The sequence below is a fragment of the Solenopsis invicta genome, chromosome 10, assembly GCF_016802725.1.
Source record: "Solenopsis invicta isolate M01_SB chromosome 10, UNIL_Sinv_3.0, whole genome shotgun sequence".
Taxonomy (NCBI): Eukaryota; Metazoa; Arthropoda; class Insecta; order Hymenoptera; family Formicidae; genus Solenopsis; species Solenopsis invicta.
Window position 1 is genome coordinate 13,675,000 of NC_052673.1, and position 16,881 is coordinate 13,691,880.

Genomic DNA, 16,881 nt, shown 5'->3' on the forward strand with positions numbered 1-16,881 from the left:
CTATAAATTCAATATATATTCAATTTGGCAACAAAATACCAATATTTATTGTTAACAATTATAATTAATTTAGGAAGGAAAAATAAAATACGTATATGTATTTTACATACTCGCCACAGTATAGAGTAAAACTTTTTCATTTTAATGTCTTTTATTTATATTTTTTCCACTTTTTCCCTCTTCATTTTTCTAATTCGTCTCGACAATGTCGCATAGACCGCATGTCCACGCGTGCGTTTGCTTACAATTATATTTATAATTTATATAAAAATCGTGTAATTTATATAAAAATCGATCGCAGTCATTATCCGACTAAAGTGATTAAAGGTAAAATTTTAATTTTTTAAATATTTAAATATTTGTTATATTATTAAATATTATTGAACATTGTTTTTTACTTTTATACTATTTTTTTGTTAAAATTTCTTAAGATTGTGAAAACTTATTTTTATAATAGTGGGTGGTGTCTTGGGGCAGTAAATCGTGGTCACAGGATTCATCATCGTTCTCGACTTTCTCGTTACGCTTGCGCTATCAGAGGAATTGTACGCAGAGCGCGCGGCTATATAAAAGCAGCCACTTGTTGAGCGACACGCATTCTGCCGATTCGCTTCCGCCGCGGATATATCCTGCTCGAGGACGAAAAGGGGAGCAAACATCCGACGGGTGACCACGACGGTATTTCCCGTATTGTGCGACTTCAAGTCACAACTTCAGCTCAATTCGTCACGAGAGTGATTGACGTAGGACTTCCGATCAGGTCAGCAGATCAAACCAAATTAACAAATTATATAAACCACACCATTACCCATTAAAGAATGAAATTTTTGAATAAAAGTTGTATATCCGTTCTAGATACAATCACAAATTAATTAGAAACATGTTTTCTATCACACTATTATCACGAATGTTATAACACATATAAAATAGAAATCTATTCGTGAAAGAAGTAGTGTTTTCCCGTTAATATGTGTCCATCATTGTCTTAATAAAAAGTGGCTATATAAAAAATAATAGATCTCTTCGTGTTGCTAGAAACCTTCAAAAATGTTTGCATTTAGAATGAGCAAACTGAAACATTTCTGAAATATAAATTACTTATTTATGAATACTTATAGATGACGATTTATATCATTTTCCCATTTCTATACATTCTTGGCATTTTCTTCTTATTATAGAATTGCAAACTCTTTCGAAAAGTGTTAGATCTTTGTTAAATCATGAATACAAAAAGCACGATACTTTACAACTATATAATCATTAAACAGATCCGCAATTAATGATTGATGATAATGATTGATAATTGACTGATTGCTGGTGAAATTTTCTGTTACAAAGTGTAGAAATTGAACGAGAATATGCAGAATGCAGTTCATTAACACCGTATGCGACACGTAGAAACCAATAAGTCAATCATAATATTAACTCTTTATACCTCAGAAATGATTTTTTAACCTATGTTCATTAAAGTTTCTTTATTTAAATAGTGCGTACTATCTACCATATAAATGGACCCCTTTTCAAACTCTTTGTATAAAACTGCTATTTTTGATTAAATTAAAAAAATAATTTTGTAATAACTTCATGTAAAACTAATAATGAAAAGGATTAGTCTGTGGTCAACTTTATTTAATATACTTGCGGTTTCCTATTGCAAACGTAAAAATAATTTTCAAAATAAGTATACTTATATTTGAGATAGAAAAGGCTAATATGGAAATTCTTATAATTCTATATTTAAAATACTTGGATGTAATAAAATCTTATGTTCCCCTCTTTCCCATATTATAGAGATTTTTTTTCTCTCCCTCATTCCGGGGATAAAATAATATTTAAAATGTAATATTTAAAATAATAATCGGTCTTTAACAACGATGGATTTAAAATCTTGAGTTAGTAACTTTTTTGTAAAATTATAACTGCTTAATGAAACATTTAGAACGCACTTATATAAAATATATTTACGTGTAATGTATACGTGGAAAAAATGACTTAGAAGTAGTAGCTAAATATCAGCAGTTGGAATTTTTCTATCGGTGCGCTAAAAATTGGTTATTAAAGATAAATTATATTTGCTGCGAGATACAGTTTTATTAGCTAAAATAAAATGTGTGCGTTAACGCGTGTAGCTAAAAAAAGTGGTAGCTATTTCTCAATATCTTAGGCTCGTGAAACTACATACGCATTCTTTAAACATTATTTTCTTCTAGCAGCGAATATTTCTTGCTGTAACTGCTAATATTAATAACTACTAAATTTAGCTCCGGCAGCAACAATATTAGCTGCCCCTATTTTAAAGACACATTTTAGTTGCCACAACTAAATTTTAGCTTTGTTGGCTAATCTTTTCTCTGCGTGTAGTATCGGGTGAATTTGTTTTTGGGGAAAAAAAAATTTATCTTGATCGATGATCTTCATAAAAAATGATGTAAATTATTATGCGAATAAAGACTCGCACAATTATTAATTGCGGAATTGAAAGACTGTTTCAATTGAGATAAACAACATGGTAATCATTGAATAGAAGAAACGCATACATGTTACTAATAAACTTTCTTATTAATATTAAAAATATTAAAACATAATTTTGATTATTTAAAATAAACGTTATCTGTGTGTATTGTTTTAACACGTAATTTGCTTTTATCTACATACAATGTATTAGTAGCTTGATTAAAATAGGAAAGTTCTAATTGTGTTGAACTATACAATGATAATTGTTTCTAGTAATGCAATGAATAATTTTCACGTTTGTAGAATATCCGATTCTCTTTCTCTCTCTCTCTCTCTCTGTTTATCTTTCTCTCCCCATCATACCATTTCTATTGCAGAAACCATAAATCATAACCGCGTGTAACTCTTTGTCCGAAAATATTTGTAGTATTTTGAAACTGTGTTGTATACTGTTATTTCAAGATTAATTGTATACAATAATCTTCAATGATTTCCAATAGTATATGTATGTGGATATGTAGCTATATTTGACAGATTACAAAATCATTGTTAATTTGTTTCTTTATTATTATAGTAATTATTATAATAATTATTAATTTTTTATTTAATATTTTTATTATAATAAAAATTTTTAAATATAATAAAAATATTAAATTTTTTCGAAACAATAAAGCATTCTTTTTGTTTTTACTTGTAAAATATATTGACAAAATTTGATTTACTTTGGGACACTTTACATAAGTTTATAAAATAAAATGTGAACAAGGTTTGATGCTCATTGGATTACTCAATAATCGTCAGAACGTTTTGATAATAATCACTATCACATGACTATCAAATATCTAACTGGCATTTTCTTCGTTGAATCGCGAATCACTGATGGAGAATCCGCGGGTGGCCGACGGCGTCGCGGATAAATCTCTCAGTAGACTGCTCGGCAGCAGTGAAAGCTACGGGAAATTACAAAAGTCGGAAGCGGAAACAGAGGAAGGACGAGCTTTTAATATCGCCGGGCGTCATTCTGGCTTTAGATCCTCGCTTGCGAGTTCGATTTTCTATTCTACACTCGTCTCATGATTCTTTCCGCTGCTAAGATCATCTTGTCGAAACTACGATTTCGTTTTATCGCCGAAATATGATTTTCCTAGTTTTTAAAATATTATATAAAATGTTTAAAAAAATTGTGAATTAATTTGCCCATTATTTAGGAAGACTTTAAATCACTTTATATTTTTGATATTGCATATAAAACTTTTAGTAATTATAATATCTATTATGTTGAAAAATTATAATAAAAAGTTGTAATAAAAACATTTTCTTTTTTTTTATTTTTGCAATTATTGCGTTATCCTATGCATAAAATTGATACAGAATTATACATTTTTATGAAATTGATTACAACATAAAACAAAATATATACTATTGTTGCGGTTGTGGTTAAGCTGATCCCCCGTTATTGAATAGGAGATCGATAAATTAAAGAAAACAATCGTTTTTTTTAATTTATCAATCTCCTAACAGACGTACAATAACGGAGGAACAGCTAAATCACAACCGCAGCACTATGATAGTAGATTTATATTCTATCGAGATGTTGAAATCGTTATCACAATCAAATAATCGCTTTGTAATTAAATATCAATATGAATAGTGATTTGCTTATAAAAAGTATTTATTTTTGATTATACCCAATAAGCAGACAATATTTTTTAAATGTTTTTTTAACAATTTTTTAATAACATTTTATTTAAAAAACATTAAAAAAGCAGTTAAAAAATATTGTTTGGTCATCGGGTAGTTAATAATCGATAGGAAATTATTTGATAAAAAAATAAAATTTTTAAAACAAAATTTGCAAAAATATTTATTTAAAATAATTATTCTGGCGTGTCTGGTACATTAAAATAAGTTAATATCTGATTTGTAATACACCGGTAAAAAGATATTATCGATTTATATATCAATATGTAATTGATTGATAAAGGAATTATTAATATCCGTATACCGAGTTTTATTGTTTATATACGTATTATCAAAAAAGAAAAAGATATACAGAATAACGCAATAATTGCAAAAATAAATATTGAAATTTTTAATTTAGTTCTTTTACTACAATTTCTATAATTTTTTATTACAATTTTTCAACAGGAGATTATAAGTACTAAATAGTTTTATATAATGTCCCGTATTCAGAAGGCGCTTAAAAAGATGTTAACGCACTGTTTTGTCAGTCTAGTTTTATTTTACATCTGATAAACGATAAAGATAAAATGACAAAAAAGATTTTCTAAGAACGTTCTGAATACGAGTATATATCTATTAATGTCATAAATATAGAACATAGAAGATAAAATATAAATATCCTTTTCTAAGCATTACCGCGTATTTCTCATTATGTTATATTATCATTTTATATTATTTTGTGCTAGATAACGTCTGAGATTAATATAAATAACAAGACTAAAGCTGTTATCAAATGAAAATCTTAACGGATCATCTGCACTAAGAAGCTTGACTTATGTGACGCGAACGCGATCGATGATGAATCCGTAGAAATTAGCGACGAACTCGTGAATTTTTGTATTAGGTCAACATCGTTCGTTGTGTTATAATCGCGCTTCAGCATTGTCAGTGTTAAAAATCCTATCGCAAATAAATTACGTGGATCTCTATCGAATGATTAGGAAAGTGTTTCTACGTAATTTTGTTTCTTGATTTTTGCAATTTTGCATCGATTTGTGCTAAATTGAAGAGTGCGCAAACGAGTTTATTAGTGTGTCATAATTCTCGTGACGTGAATTGACAGAAATTATCACATGCTATTGATAAAGTACGATCAATAAACCTAACAAGGGAGTGCTATTCAGACAATTATAAATCATAATTTTGAAATTATAGATAGATAAATTATAAATAGATAGATAGATATATAATATCAATTATTATTTTATTATTATATCGAAATCTTGTCGTTATATGTCATTTTCTTCAAAGTCAAGCAGTGCATATAGTTAAAAAAAAAATAACATTTGACATTTAGCGGTTTTTGTGGGCAGTGGAGTCTTTTGTTTGCGCAGCACTCGATTACTGATGTCAATCAATTGCAACAAAAAGGATTCTTTAGTATTTTACTTCAGCAAAGAGAATAATTTTTTAATATAACTTTATCGTATGCAATATAGAAGTTGTTACTTTATAAATTTTTAAGAATTTTTAATGTTTAAAAAATTCATATGTAAAATACAATTGAATAATTAACAATTGTTACGTCTTACTGTCTGTTACAGATAAAATGAATTTGGAAGAATATCGCAAACATGGTAAGCAAGTATATCATGTTCATGCTCATAAACATAATAAAAAGTTAAATTTCAACGATTTATAATTATTTGTGTTCGTGTATCAGTGGTTATATTCATTTGAAATAACATGAAATTTGTATTGCATATTTTCACATAGATTTTATAAAATAAAAGTCACGCACACAACTATAGATAAATAATATTTTACGAAAGTTTTGGAGCTAAAAGATTTGGTTAACATACAAATATGTCAATCAATCGATCTAATCTCAATTTAAATTGAAGTGACACGCCGCGATAAAGAAATCAAGTCATTTCAAGGCAACGATTGTACGACGCTAAAGCAGCGTCAATAAATAGAGATCACCGGTAGAATTGGTAGAGACTTTATAGGTACGATATTGTTTCCGATACGATATCGTTTACAATTTAAATCTCTCACTTTGAAACTACGACATAGTTTGAACTCGCTTTTCTCCCGTGATTTCATTCCTAGTCGATTATTCCGTTTATTCGTCTTGATAAATTAGGATTGGCAGTATCGCTTGATATTGCAATACAGGATTATTCATTTATTGTTACCAATAACAATAAATGAAATAAATTGATTTTTCTTTTAGATGCTTGTACAGTATTTTGATAGAGAATTAACTACTGAACAAACGATTTTAGAAAACTATGTATCCTTATTTGTCAGAATGCAGTTTCTGTTTGAGACATCACATAACAACAAGAGTGATTACGTTTTTCAAACAAAGAAATCCACACGTATGAAGTAGAGTGTCTAATCTTTTGAAAAATTGCGTCTTTTCTTTACTACAGAATAGCTCCTTGATTCTTAAAGCATCTTTTGTTCCTGTTTGATGGCTTTTAGTTGCAGATAACGATAAATGAGTTAAGTTTTAAACGAAGAGGATTCGCAAACTTATTTCCTGCAGTTTATTTAATATTACGATTTTTAATTCCAGTTTCTCAATACTTTTTAAATTTTTTGTCTGTTAATACTTTCCGATTTGAGATATTTACAATAAATGCATGGATACTAAATTAAGAGAAATTCTAAAAATGTTAAATATATAATTTTTAAATATTTTCCCTTCTTAAAATTACCAAAAACTTTTTAAATTATTTCACGGCTATTGAAATAATTATTGCAAATTATTATATTGTAATATCAAGTTAATGTTAATTTATTGTTGTGATATGACACATACATGTATTTATATTCATTTCATTTTTCAATATTTTATTTTCATGTTGCGTGAATGTGTATTCTATATATTAGCCAATTAAAAAAAAATTATTGTAAATGTGTAAGAAATTAATCACTATTTTGTAAATTGAGATGCAGAATTTGTAAGAGAATGGATATTGCAATAGCCATTCTCGTTAGACATCGTACACCATGATCTAGAGTAATCATAAATATTCGAAAATTGCGAAGGGAAGGAAATGGTGGATTACATCGCCGATTATCTGGGAGACATACGCTCTCGGCGAGTATACCCAGCGGTCTCGCCGGGATACTTGAGAAATATCTTGCCGTCATCGGCCCCGGTGGACGGCGAGTCCTGGGACGACATATTCGTCGACGTTGAGAAATGCATCATGCCGGGTGTGACGCATTGGCAGAGTCCGCACATGCACGCCTACTTTCCGGCCCTGAATTCACCTGCCAGTCTGCTAGGCGACATGCTGGCTGACGCAATAAACTGTTTGGGTTTCACGTGGGTAAGCGCAATTTTACGTTTTTATTTTTAACGATATTTAATATTTTCGCGCGAATGTGTTTAACATCAAATGACATTATTCATCATTCCATAAATATAATAAACACTTATCGTAATTAATATGTTTGAAATTAATTAAATATCTTTGATTAAAATTTGCAATTAAAATAACATTTTACACAGTATTTTCTTATAATTTACAATAAATACACGTATTATTATCGAAACCTATGTTCTTTATCATTTAAATTTATTTTGTATAATACACATTATGTGCTTTAAAAAATTATTCTTGATTATTTATAAAAAAGAATAATATAACAAAAATTAATATCGAAATAATTTTTATCTTATATTCTCTAAAAATCACGTCTTGAATAATCATGTCTTGATACGATTTTAAATTTATTACAATTATTTCTATATAGGCTTCCAGTCCAGCGTGTACCGAGTTAGAAACGATAGTTATGAATTGGTTAGGCAAAATGATCGGTCTACCCGAAGATTTTCTGCATCGACCGGGTGGTTCCGGCGGCGGTGGCGTCATACAAACGACGGCATCAGAAGCCACGTTGGTGTGTTTGCTCGCCGCTAGAAGCAGAGCTATTAGGGCCGTGCAGGAGAATGATCCTGACCGTCTGGCGACAGAAATCAATTCGCGACTAGTTGCATACTGCTCGGATCAGGTTTGTAACCACAACTTTCTGTTGAAAGTAAGAAGCTTAGAAATAAATCTAGAGATGCTAAAATAAGAGTGCAAATTCTCGTGATGTTTTATTTAAAAGTATGTGTGCGCGCGACCGCTGGGAGCAATCGCGAAAGTAGCAAGCAAAAATAATAAATTCTAATAAGAGTGAGAACGTTAAATACTTCGTATTGCGGCGAATAAAAATTTCAAGCTTTCAGCGTTCCTTTGAGAGCTTTTTAAAATGCACTTAGACGCATTACATAAATGAACGAAGATGTGTATTTGTACTGAAATATCTGTATCGGAATAAATTTTTCCTGAAATATCAAGATTTTTTTGTAGTCATCCTGGATAAATATAAAAATAATTAAAAAACGTTTGATTTTGTAATACATTGAAAAATAAATTTGTATGTTATAAACATTGAAATTTCAAGTGATTAAATCTCAAACATATTAACTTGTTTTTCCAAACAAACCTTTTAAAAAATAATAATATAATTTCAAACTCTGAATTTTGATTTTGAGATATTGTTTTCAAAATCAAGCATTTTGAATTAACATCGCATCTTCAAAGTAATTAATAATATTAGTTTATTAAAATTTGCGGAATGACAAATAAAACATTTATTATTAATTTAAAGATTTTTATCCATGATATCTATTAACTTTTTTTGTATTTATATTTATTAAATTAATATATATAATAATTATAATATATATTAATTTAATAATTATAATTATATGTATTAAATTATATCTATAAAATTTTTCGTGTTTATATTTTTATTCGACAGGCACATTCAAGTGTGGAAAAAGCTGGACTTATAGGACTAGTTCGAATGCGATATATTGAATCTGACAATGAATTAAGCATGAGAGGAGATGCTTTACTTGAGGCACTAACGCACGATCGAGCTGAGGGTCTGCTTCCTTTCTTTGTAAGTTTCATTAATATTGTTTCTCGTAAATATAATATAGATATTCTACTATATTCTGACATATCTTTACATCTATTTTTTTCTATTAAATGTCTCGTAAAATATCATCGGTTTTTAATTGTTATTAAATATGTAATTTTATTTTGCTCATAATTTCCAAATTATTGTAATTTTCATACATACAATAATAATAATATATAAAATAATATATATCATTATTATATAATTTATTATTCTTATAAGAGAAATGACCCAATTGACATACTTGTTCCTAAATTTTATTACTATTTCACTATACCATTCTCTTGTTAAAAATTTATTATAATACCTGGTTGTTATAAGTGATAGCAAGTAAAGTAATACAGTAGATTTAGTAACAATATAGAGACAATAAAATCTGCGCGTCTACTACCGTGGGCGCAAGAGCGAGTAGTCTAAGTATACGTATGAACGAACCGGTGCACCAATTATAGACGTATTCCCTGCAAGTAGTAATAGACGCACGGGTTCGGCGAACAAAGCCGGATTGACGTCATGCTAGTTGGTCCCATAGGAGCTACCTAGCCTGATTTGAGTCTTGCAAGTCTGTTCGCAATGAAAAATATTTATAACTTTTTACGATGTAATATTCTCAAGATTTATTTTGCCAATTATACATTTCTCATAAAATAAATGTTGCTTGATTAAGAGTCAATTCCATCAGTATTTGATTCGATTTGCTAATATGTATGTAATGTAAAAATATTTTTGCTTAAATTCTCCGTTTAAAAAGAGCAAAAAACGATAAATATGCATTAATGAGCGTGAGAGAAATCGAATTTGAAAAAAATTCCCTAGTAACACAACTGATTTTACATTTAACGTTTTCTAAACGATTATAAAACGTTAAATATGTTTAGGAAACATATATAAAATAATATATATCAATTATTATGTCTTAATAGCGTTGGATTAAAAATTTCATAATGCTTTGTATATTACATTTTTCATTTATATAGCTTTGAATGCTGTTTTTATGGTATTAAATTTACATTTTTATAATATTAAAATTTTTTAACATTATAAACAAGTATATTTGAGATCTGCTATTTTTGAGAAATTTTTGAAAATTCAAGATAAATTGAATTTTTCGTTTTGTATAATATGTGAAAAATATAAGAATATTTAATTTAATAATTAAATAAGAAATTTTTTCTCTTCACAATACAAGACGACTATTATATCTCTATAGGTATGCGCAACCTTAGGCACTACTGGTGCATGTTCTTTCGATAATCTCAAGGAAATTGGACCGATATGTGAGTGTGATAAATTTACTTTAAATTACACTGTTAAACATCAATTTTAATTTTGTCGCCTGATTGCTCTTTTGAACGATGCTTCTAAAACGTTGTGACAGTGAATATTTTATACTATTACAGGTCAACAAAATGGTTTATGGTTACATGTCGATGCAGCCTATGCTGGTAGCGCTTTCGTATGTCCGGAATTTCGTGGTTGGCTACAGGGAGTAGAGCTTGCTGATTCCATTGCCTTTAATCCAAGCAAATGGCTCATGGTTCATTTTGATTGTACAGCTATGTGGTATGAGCAATGTTGTTATTAAAATTCTCTTTATAAATAAATAGCTAAAAGTTAACAGTTATAAGAAAAAATCCATAGATTTTTCGATTCACTACAATAACAGTCTGCGTATTTGAATAATATATAAATATAAATTTGAAGAATAATCAAACTTATGTTCAATTGTAATTCATAAGAATAATCGATACCATAACTTGCAATTTCTATAAAATTCATTATTAATTAATTATACGTAATTTTCATTTTAAGAAAGTAGGTCACGTGCCTTGCAAGATTATCGTTCAATTTTCGTTATATTAGTTGGATTGCAGAGTACAGTCGTCTTTTTCCGTTCCTTCCGCAATTTCCTTTCGAGGACGCTCCAACGATCGAACCTAGTTCACAATCTTTCGGAATGTTATTTCAATTACGTTTAAAGTTGATAGTATGAAGTAATATGATTATAATATATTGTAGTGTTTTATATTATAATATATTATAATATATAAATGTATATTCTCTTTTATTTATGCACAATTATTCAATTGAAAAAATAGAAGAAATAGAAATCGTGTAAAGCATATTTTATACGAGTAAATAACAAAAACTGATATAGTAATAAAATTTGTGGAATGTAAAATACGATTGCAAAATAATGATTGTCTTTGATAAATGAGTTTAATAATAAATAAATAATGTGCACATGTAATCAAAAATCTGCGTTGTTATTACTGTTTCAATTGTTAACAATAACTATTTCGTGAATTCTTTTTTTTTAAATTGTACCTCCATAAATACCATATCTAAATTTCTCAAGCAAATACTATTGCAAACAAAGTAAACTAAAATAAATACGCTAAAAGATTCATCATTTATCGAACGTATGACCACTTATAAATAACCAAAGATATTAGATTAAATAGAAAAACTAATAAGTTCTCCCTTGTTATTTATTTGCTTCAGGGTAAAGAATAGTCAAGCGCTACACAGAACTTTTAATGTTGATCCGCTATATTTAAAGCATGAAAATTCAGGTAATTTTATAATTTTCTAGCTTCTTTAGTAATTAATTATTAAAAGATTAGTGCTTTTTAAAATGTTATGTAGAAATTTGTTATTAAAGAAAATTAATTAACTTTGAGATATAAAATTTCCAAATTAGAATAATATAAATTTCTTTTGTAATAATGTAAAACTTTTTTTTAAAAGGTCTTGCAATCGACTATATGGTAAGCAATAAACATTTTAATATTATTTTCATAGTATTTAGAATTGTTTCTCCTAAATATAATCTGATAAATATAATCCGTAAATAAATTCGTGATAGTATATTATAAATTTGTCATGAAAGAATTTATTTAAAATGAAAAACTTATAATTATTTAAAGAAATTTTGATTTTATGCTTATAATAAACTTTTTAATATTATTCAATTAAAAAAAAAAGTATTAGACCTACTTAATAATAATATATCTTTTAACGTTTTAATATTAATTTCAGCATTGGCAGATACCTTTATCCAAAAGATTTCGGGCTCTAAAACTATGGTTCGTTATTAGGAATTATGGAATTACGGGCTTGCAAAAACATATACGAGAGGTAATTGAATAAAAAATATATATTTTTTATTCAAAAATAAAATTTAATGAAATATATTTAAGGAGTGAAATGTTTTAAAATTGATTAATATCTTCGTTTGTTTGCTTAGTTGTTATGTTAAATATAAGTTCAAAATTTGTATTCATAGGGCGTGAGGCTGGCACAGAAGTTCGAAGCTCTAGTTTTAGCTGATGCTCGTTTCGAAATTCCCGCTGCAAGGCATCTTGGCATGGTAGTCTTTCGTCTTCGCGGGGAAAATACATTGACAGAACGTTTGTTAAAGAAGCTTAATTCGCGAGGTCGATTGCATTGCGTGCCAGCCGCCTTGCATGGAAAATATGTTATCAGATTTACAGTTACCTCGACAAAGTACGTGACTATATTTATCTTTCAATATTTATGTAACCATATTGAACTGAAAAATTAAAAAAAGTATATAAATATTTATAAAATTTCTCTGAACTTTACTATTTCGTATGGATAAGAAGTCAGGCAAGAAGAGACAATCTTCAAAATATATTAAAATATATTATATTTTGTTATTTTTGTCACACCGATTATTCTAATACATTTGATATGTGTGTATGCGTGGATTTCATGAGCTTTTCAAATAAGACCTTATACTTTCAGCACGACAAATGAAGATATCTTAAGGGATTGGGCAGAAATACGAAGTACTGCTAAGGAAATCTTGGGTGATTCTACTCGATCACCTATGCGGGCTAGAGTTCCCCTCGCAGGTAATAACGAGCCGGGACTAAGGCAGGCAGCTTGGTAATAGCGACCCATAGTGTTTTCAAAAACAAAAAGCACTCGTATTCAATCAAAGATATATGATTCACATAAACAGTGAATAGAAAATGTGTTTACGTCTAAAAGATTTTGCACATTTTTATAGCTTAGATACATTATAAAAAATATGATGAATTAAAATCATATTTCACATAAATAGAGAATTGATAACTATTCCGTTGTACCTTTATATACATATATATATTTTTCTATTTATATAAAAAACATGGTTTCATCATATTTGTAAGATTTGGAACATAAGTAAGCAATATAGTGCAAAATTTTATATGCATATATGTACAAACAGTGTACATATACATTGTATGTATATTTGATTTGTAGCGCAAATTATTTTTACTGTGTATATGCAGAAATGATAGTTGCTTTTATTAGATAATAATACACTCACACAATACTAATTATATAATATATAAAAAAACTTTCTTTTTATAGTTAAAACTTTATTTTTACAATTATATTAACCCGACATACATATACGTAATTATATGTCGGGTTACTATAATTGTAAAAATAAAGTTTTAACTATAAAAAGAAAGTTTCTATATATTTACTATATATTTCTATTATATACACGTACAAGTAATGTAATAATTAGACGTTTATAAAATTGGATTTTTATAAGTCTAAATTTATATTTATAAAATTAATATTTATGTTTAAAAATATTCTAAATAATGTAAAATTTATTATTTTATTTATATTAAGCTTTCTTTTAAAGTAACATTAATTTTAAGTTTAATTATTGATTTGTTTATTACTTTTAAGTTATTGATAAAAATGATATTATTGTTAAATAAATAATTTTATTACACGATTCTTTATTGTTTTCGTTATTTTACATACATGATTTTTTCACATTACACTTCTCAAAGGTGAGTCACATCCAATATTCGCGGAAATTAATATTAAATATACTGATTTTTTTTATTAAATTGTAATATTTAATATTGCAATAAAAAAAATGATGAACTTTAATAATTTACAGATACGCGACAGAAGAACGAAAATTTTGGATCGAGCTTACTATTAGCCAATTCACCAATGTCTCCGAAAATTGTAAACGGTAGTTTTGCCGCCATATATGATACGGCTGATGTATTTGAAGAATGCATGAAAACTTTTGGGAAAATTCATCTTGAGACGAGAGATAGTCCAGGTAATTAATAGATAATTTCAATATTTAATATTACATTTAAATATTTATTTAAGCAATAAGTATCATATTATTTGATTTGAAGAAATATTTATATGAATTTATTTGCTATTATTATTGCTGGTAATTTTTAAAAAGAATAAAATTGTATCGTTTTAATGAATTAAGAATAAAACATGAATAATTTACAAGCGATTGATCGCAATAAATCAATGGTATGTCAAATATATTTATTTCCAATATATCTTTTATTTTAGCCATACGTCGTCGCATCCGTGGAATATTAATGTCAGGCAAGCAATTTTCATTGGATTCTCGTATGGATCTTGTTCAAGTATGTTTAAAACTATTTTAAAGATATGTGTATATTTTATTTTCATATTTTTTGATGCCTTTGGTTTTAACACAAAATATCACTTAATTGCGTTCAATAACGTTGTTGTTTCTTAGGGATTTGCTTGCAGCCGTCCACTCTCGGATGCAGCTTCCGAGTTACCATTAATGAAAGAGGATGAAGATGCCGGATTATGCGAATCAATATCCGACATAGATACAATGGACGAATCCGATAATGGTGCGTTTTTATAATTTCAGTAAATGACAAATGAAGAAAAAAGAATCATACAAGATTTCTATACGCTTCTTACAGATAAATCAATTGTTTATAAAAATTTTGAGGATTCTGATAATTCCGAAACAATTAAGAAAGAATCATCCGTCTCAAAAAACGGCTCGAGTTATACAGTGACAAATGGTTCGTTCACCAATGTCGGTGCTGAAGACAACGACAGCACGGTGACTATTGCTTCAGCCGATGTAGGCTTTCCTAGAAGTGAAACTATAGCAGCTATTGGACATCGACCTTATACAGGCGATTTGCCGCCTATTCGAGTTTCGAGGGAAAAATCAATGGGAAAAAACGAAGACGATGACAAGAGGGAATTATGCAAAAAATGTGGACACTACTCTAATCGTCAGTAATTAGTCTGAAAGTATTCTTCATACGATAAAGAGCGTACACACTCGAAGCTATTCTTATATTTTCGCTGATCTGTCAATTTAAAATTACTTTCACAATTATTTGCATGTTAACGAATATTATTAGCATATTAAGTGACATATTAAGTTAAATAGCAAATAAATGCAACGTTTTGTTAAATAAATTTTAAAGATCGAGGACAGTAAAATAATGATGCAATAATAGAAAATTATTATAAAAGATTAATTCTGTACTTTTGTACAAGTGCATACGGTTTGTTAAGATTATTAATTTATTGTGTTTATTATTATCTAAGAATATTATTTATATTATGTTTCTTAAAATAATTGTATTTTTACAAGCTAAATTATTGCCATTATTTTAATATCCTATAAAAAGAAAAAAAATGGCATATAAAAAAATTAATAGTTGATTTATTTTTAATATTTATGTAGCTTATGTTAGAAGAATTGTAGCAATTGTTAAAACAGAGGAATAGAGTGCAATATTTTGTACGTGACAAACGTATGAAATTAAATAAATGCACAACATAATAAAATATTAAATGATGTATTAATTAAATCCTACATATATTGTATAATTTAGTCATAAAAAATATGCTTCAAACTTAGCTAAATTGGGGCACAGAATAATAATGTGTGAAATAGATTTTAGGTAATTACGATATTTTTAAAGAAAAGCTACATATGTTTCACCACGCAGTAATTAGTATTGCGTTTCTTATTCAAACCTCATATAATGTAAGAAGTCACGCTAATTGACTAGAGTAGATATAATTTTGATATTTTCCCAAGATCGGCATTAGTACTTTTTTCAGTTGTTAACTGTCTTTATTTTTTTTTAGATAATATTTTTAACTTTTAAAATTATCCGAGCAAAAATAAATTACTACCAAAAAATGCAATTAATATTTGCGTCAATATTTCAAATCAATCATTGACGACTGACGATAACTTTATATGTAATACAAAAAAACTATATCATTTAAAGGGTTAAATAATTTTCTTTTACACTGAAAAGAAAATTATTTACTTGATTAAATTTTTCAATTTGATTAAATTTCTTCAATTTAAGTATTTACATATTCAAGTTAAATATAAATGCCGTTAAATTAAATATGTAAATGCTTAAACTGAAGTTCAAGTATTTATCTTATTTAAATCAAATATATAAATATTTAAACTGAAAAAATCAAATTGAAAAATTTATTCAAGTTAATAACTTCTTTTAATGTATATGTTACTCTAACCCATTCATCCTGAAGCCATGAAATTTTATGTTATATTTGTAACGTTTTTTAACTACATATGTATACGCAAAATATACATTTGCATAAATATCTTACACGGATTTATTATTCCAATGTGAGATAAGTGTTAATTTAATTATAACTCACCGACACGACGCTCAGCAGCGGAGTTCTAACGTCGCGTTGACCTGCAACATGCAAATACAAAATTTAGATTGGCGCTAGATAAACAACACAATTAACGTTAAAAAACTAATATAATGTGTGTTACCTCAGGGTTGCTCCGCCGTTGTACGATGCCCCCCGGGCCTCCGCCTCCTCTCAGATTTCGCACAATACAGCACACTCGCGAACAACAGATTAATTACGACCACGCACTAATTATCGAAG

The 16,881-nt window shown here is 27.9% G+C and overlaps 1 protein-coding gene across 4 annotated transcripts; it reads left to right on the forward strand.

The window, feature by feature from the left end:
- The first annotated feature begins 498 nt into the window (after positions 1 to 498).
- On the forward strand, positions 499 to 15,782 carry LOC105193202 (histidine decarboxylase). Of its 4 annotated transcripts, none has more exons than XM_026133320.2 (16): positions 499 to 760; positions 5,742 to 5,774; positions 7,201 to 7,487; positions 7,915 to 8,172; positions 8,971 to 9,114; positions 10,346 to 10,412; positions 10,536 to 10,698; positions 11,641 to 11,711; positions 11,887 to 11,906; positions 12,178 to 12,276; positions 12,425 to 12,645; positions 12,907 to 13,016; positions 14,075 to 14,245; positions 14,500 to 14,576; positions 14,693 to 14,816; positions 14,892 to 15,223. In XM_026133320.2, the coding sequence occupies exons 2-16, from the start codon at positions 5,747 to 5,749 to the stop codon at positions 15,221 to 15,223; spliced, it is 2,172 nt and encodes a 723-aa protein (XP_025989105.1). In that variant the 5' UTR covers positions 499 to 760; positions 5,742 to 5,746. The 4 variants fall into 4 exon arrangements, with proteins under 4 accessions (XP_025989105.1, XP_025989106.1, XP_011155866.1 ...); XM_026133321.2 differs by lacking the exon at positions 499 to 760 and adding an exon at positions 5,046 to 5,138; XM_011157564.3 differs by lacking the exon at positions 499 to 760 and adding an exon at positions 5,063 to 5,284.
- The last annotated feature ends 1,099 nt before the right edge of the window (positions 15,783 to 16,881 follow it).

Coding starts and splice junctions, on each gene's coding strand:
- LOC105193202 (XM_026133320.2), top strand. CDS start 5,747: ATGAATTTGGAAGAATATCGCAAACATG. Junction 9,115..10,345: donor AGGGTCTGCTTCCTTTCTTT/GTAAGTTTCATT, acceptor ATATCTCTATAG/GTATGCGCAACCTTAGGCAC. Junction 11,907..12,177: donor GTCTTGCAATCGACTATATG/GTAAGCAATAAA, acceptor TATTAATTTCAG/CATTGGCAGATACCTTTATC.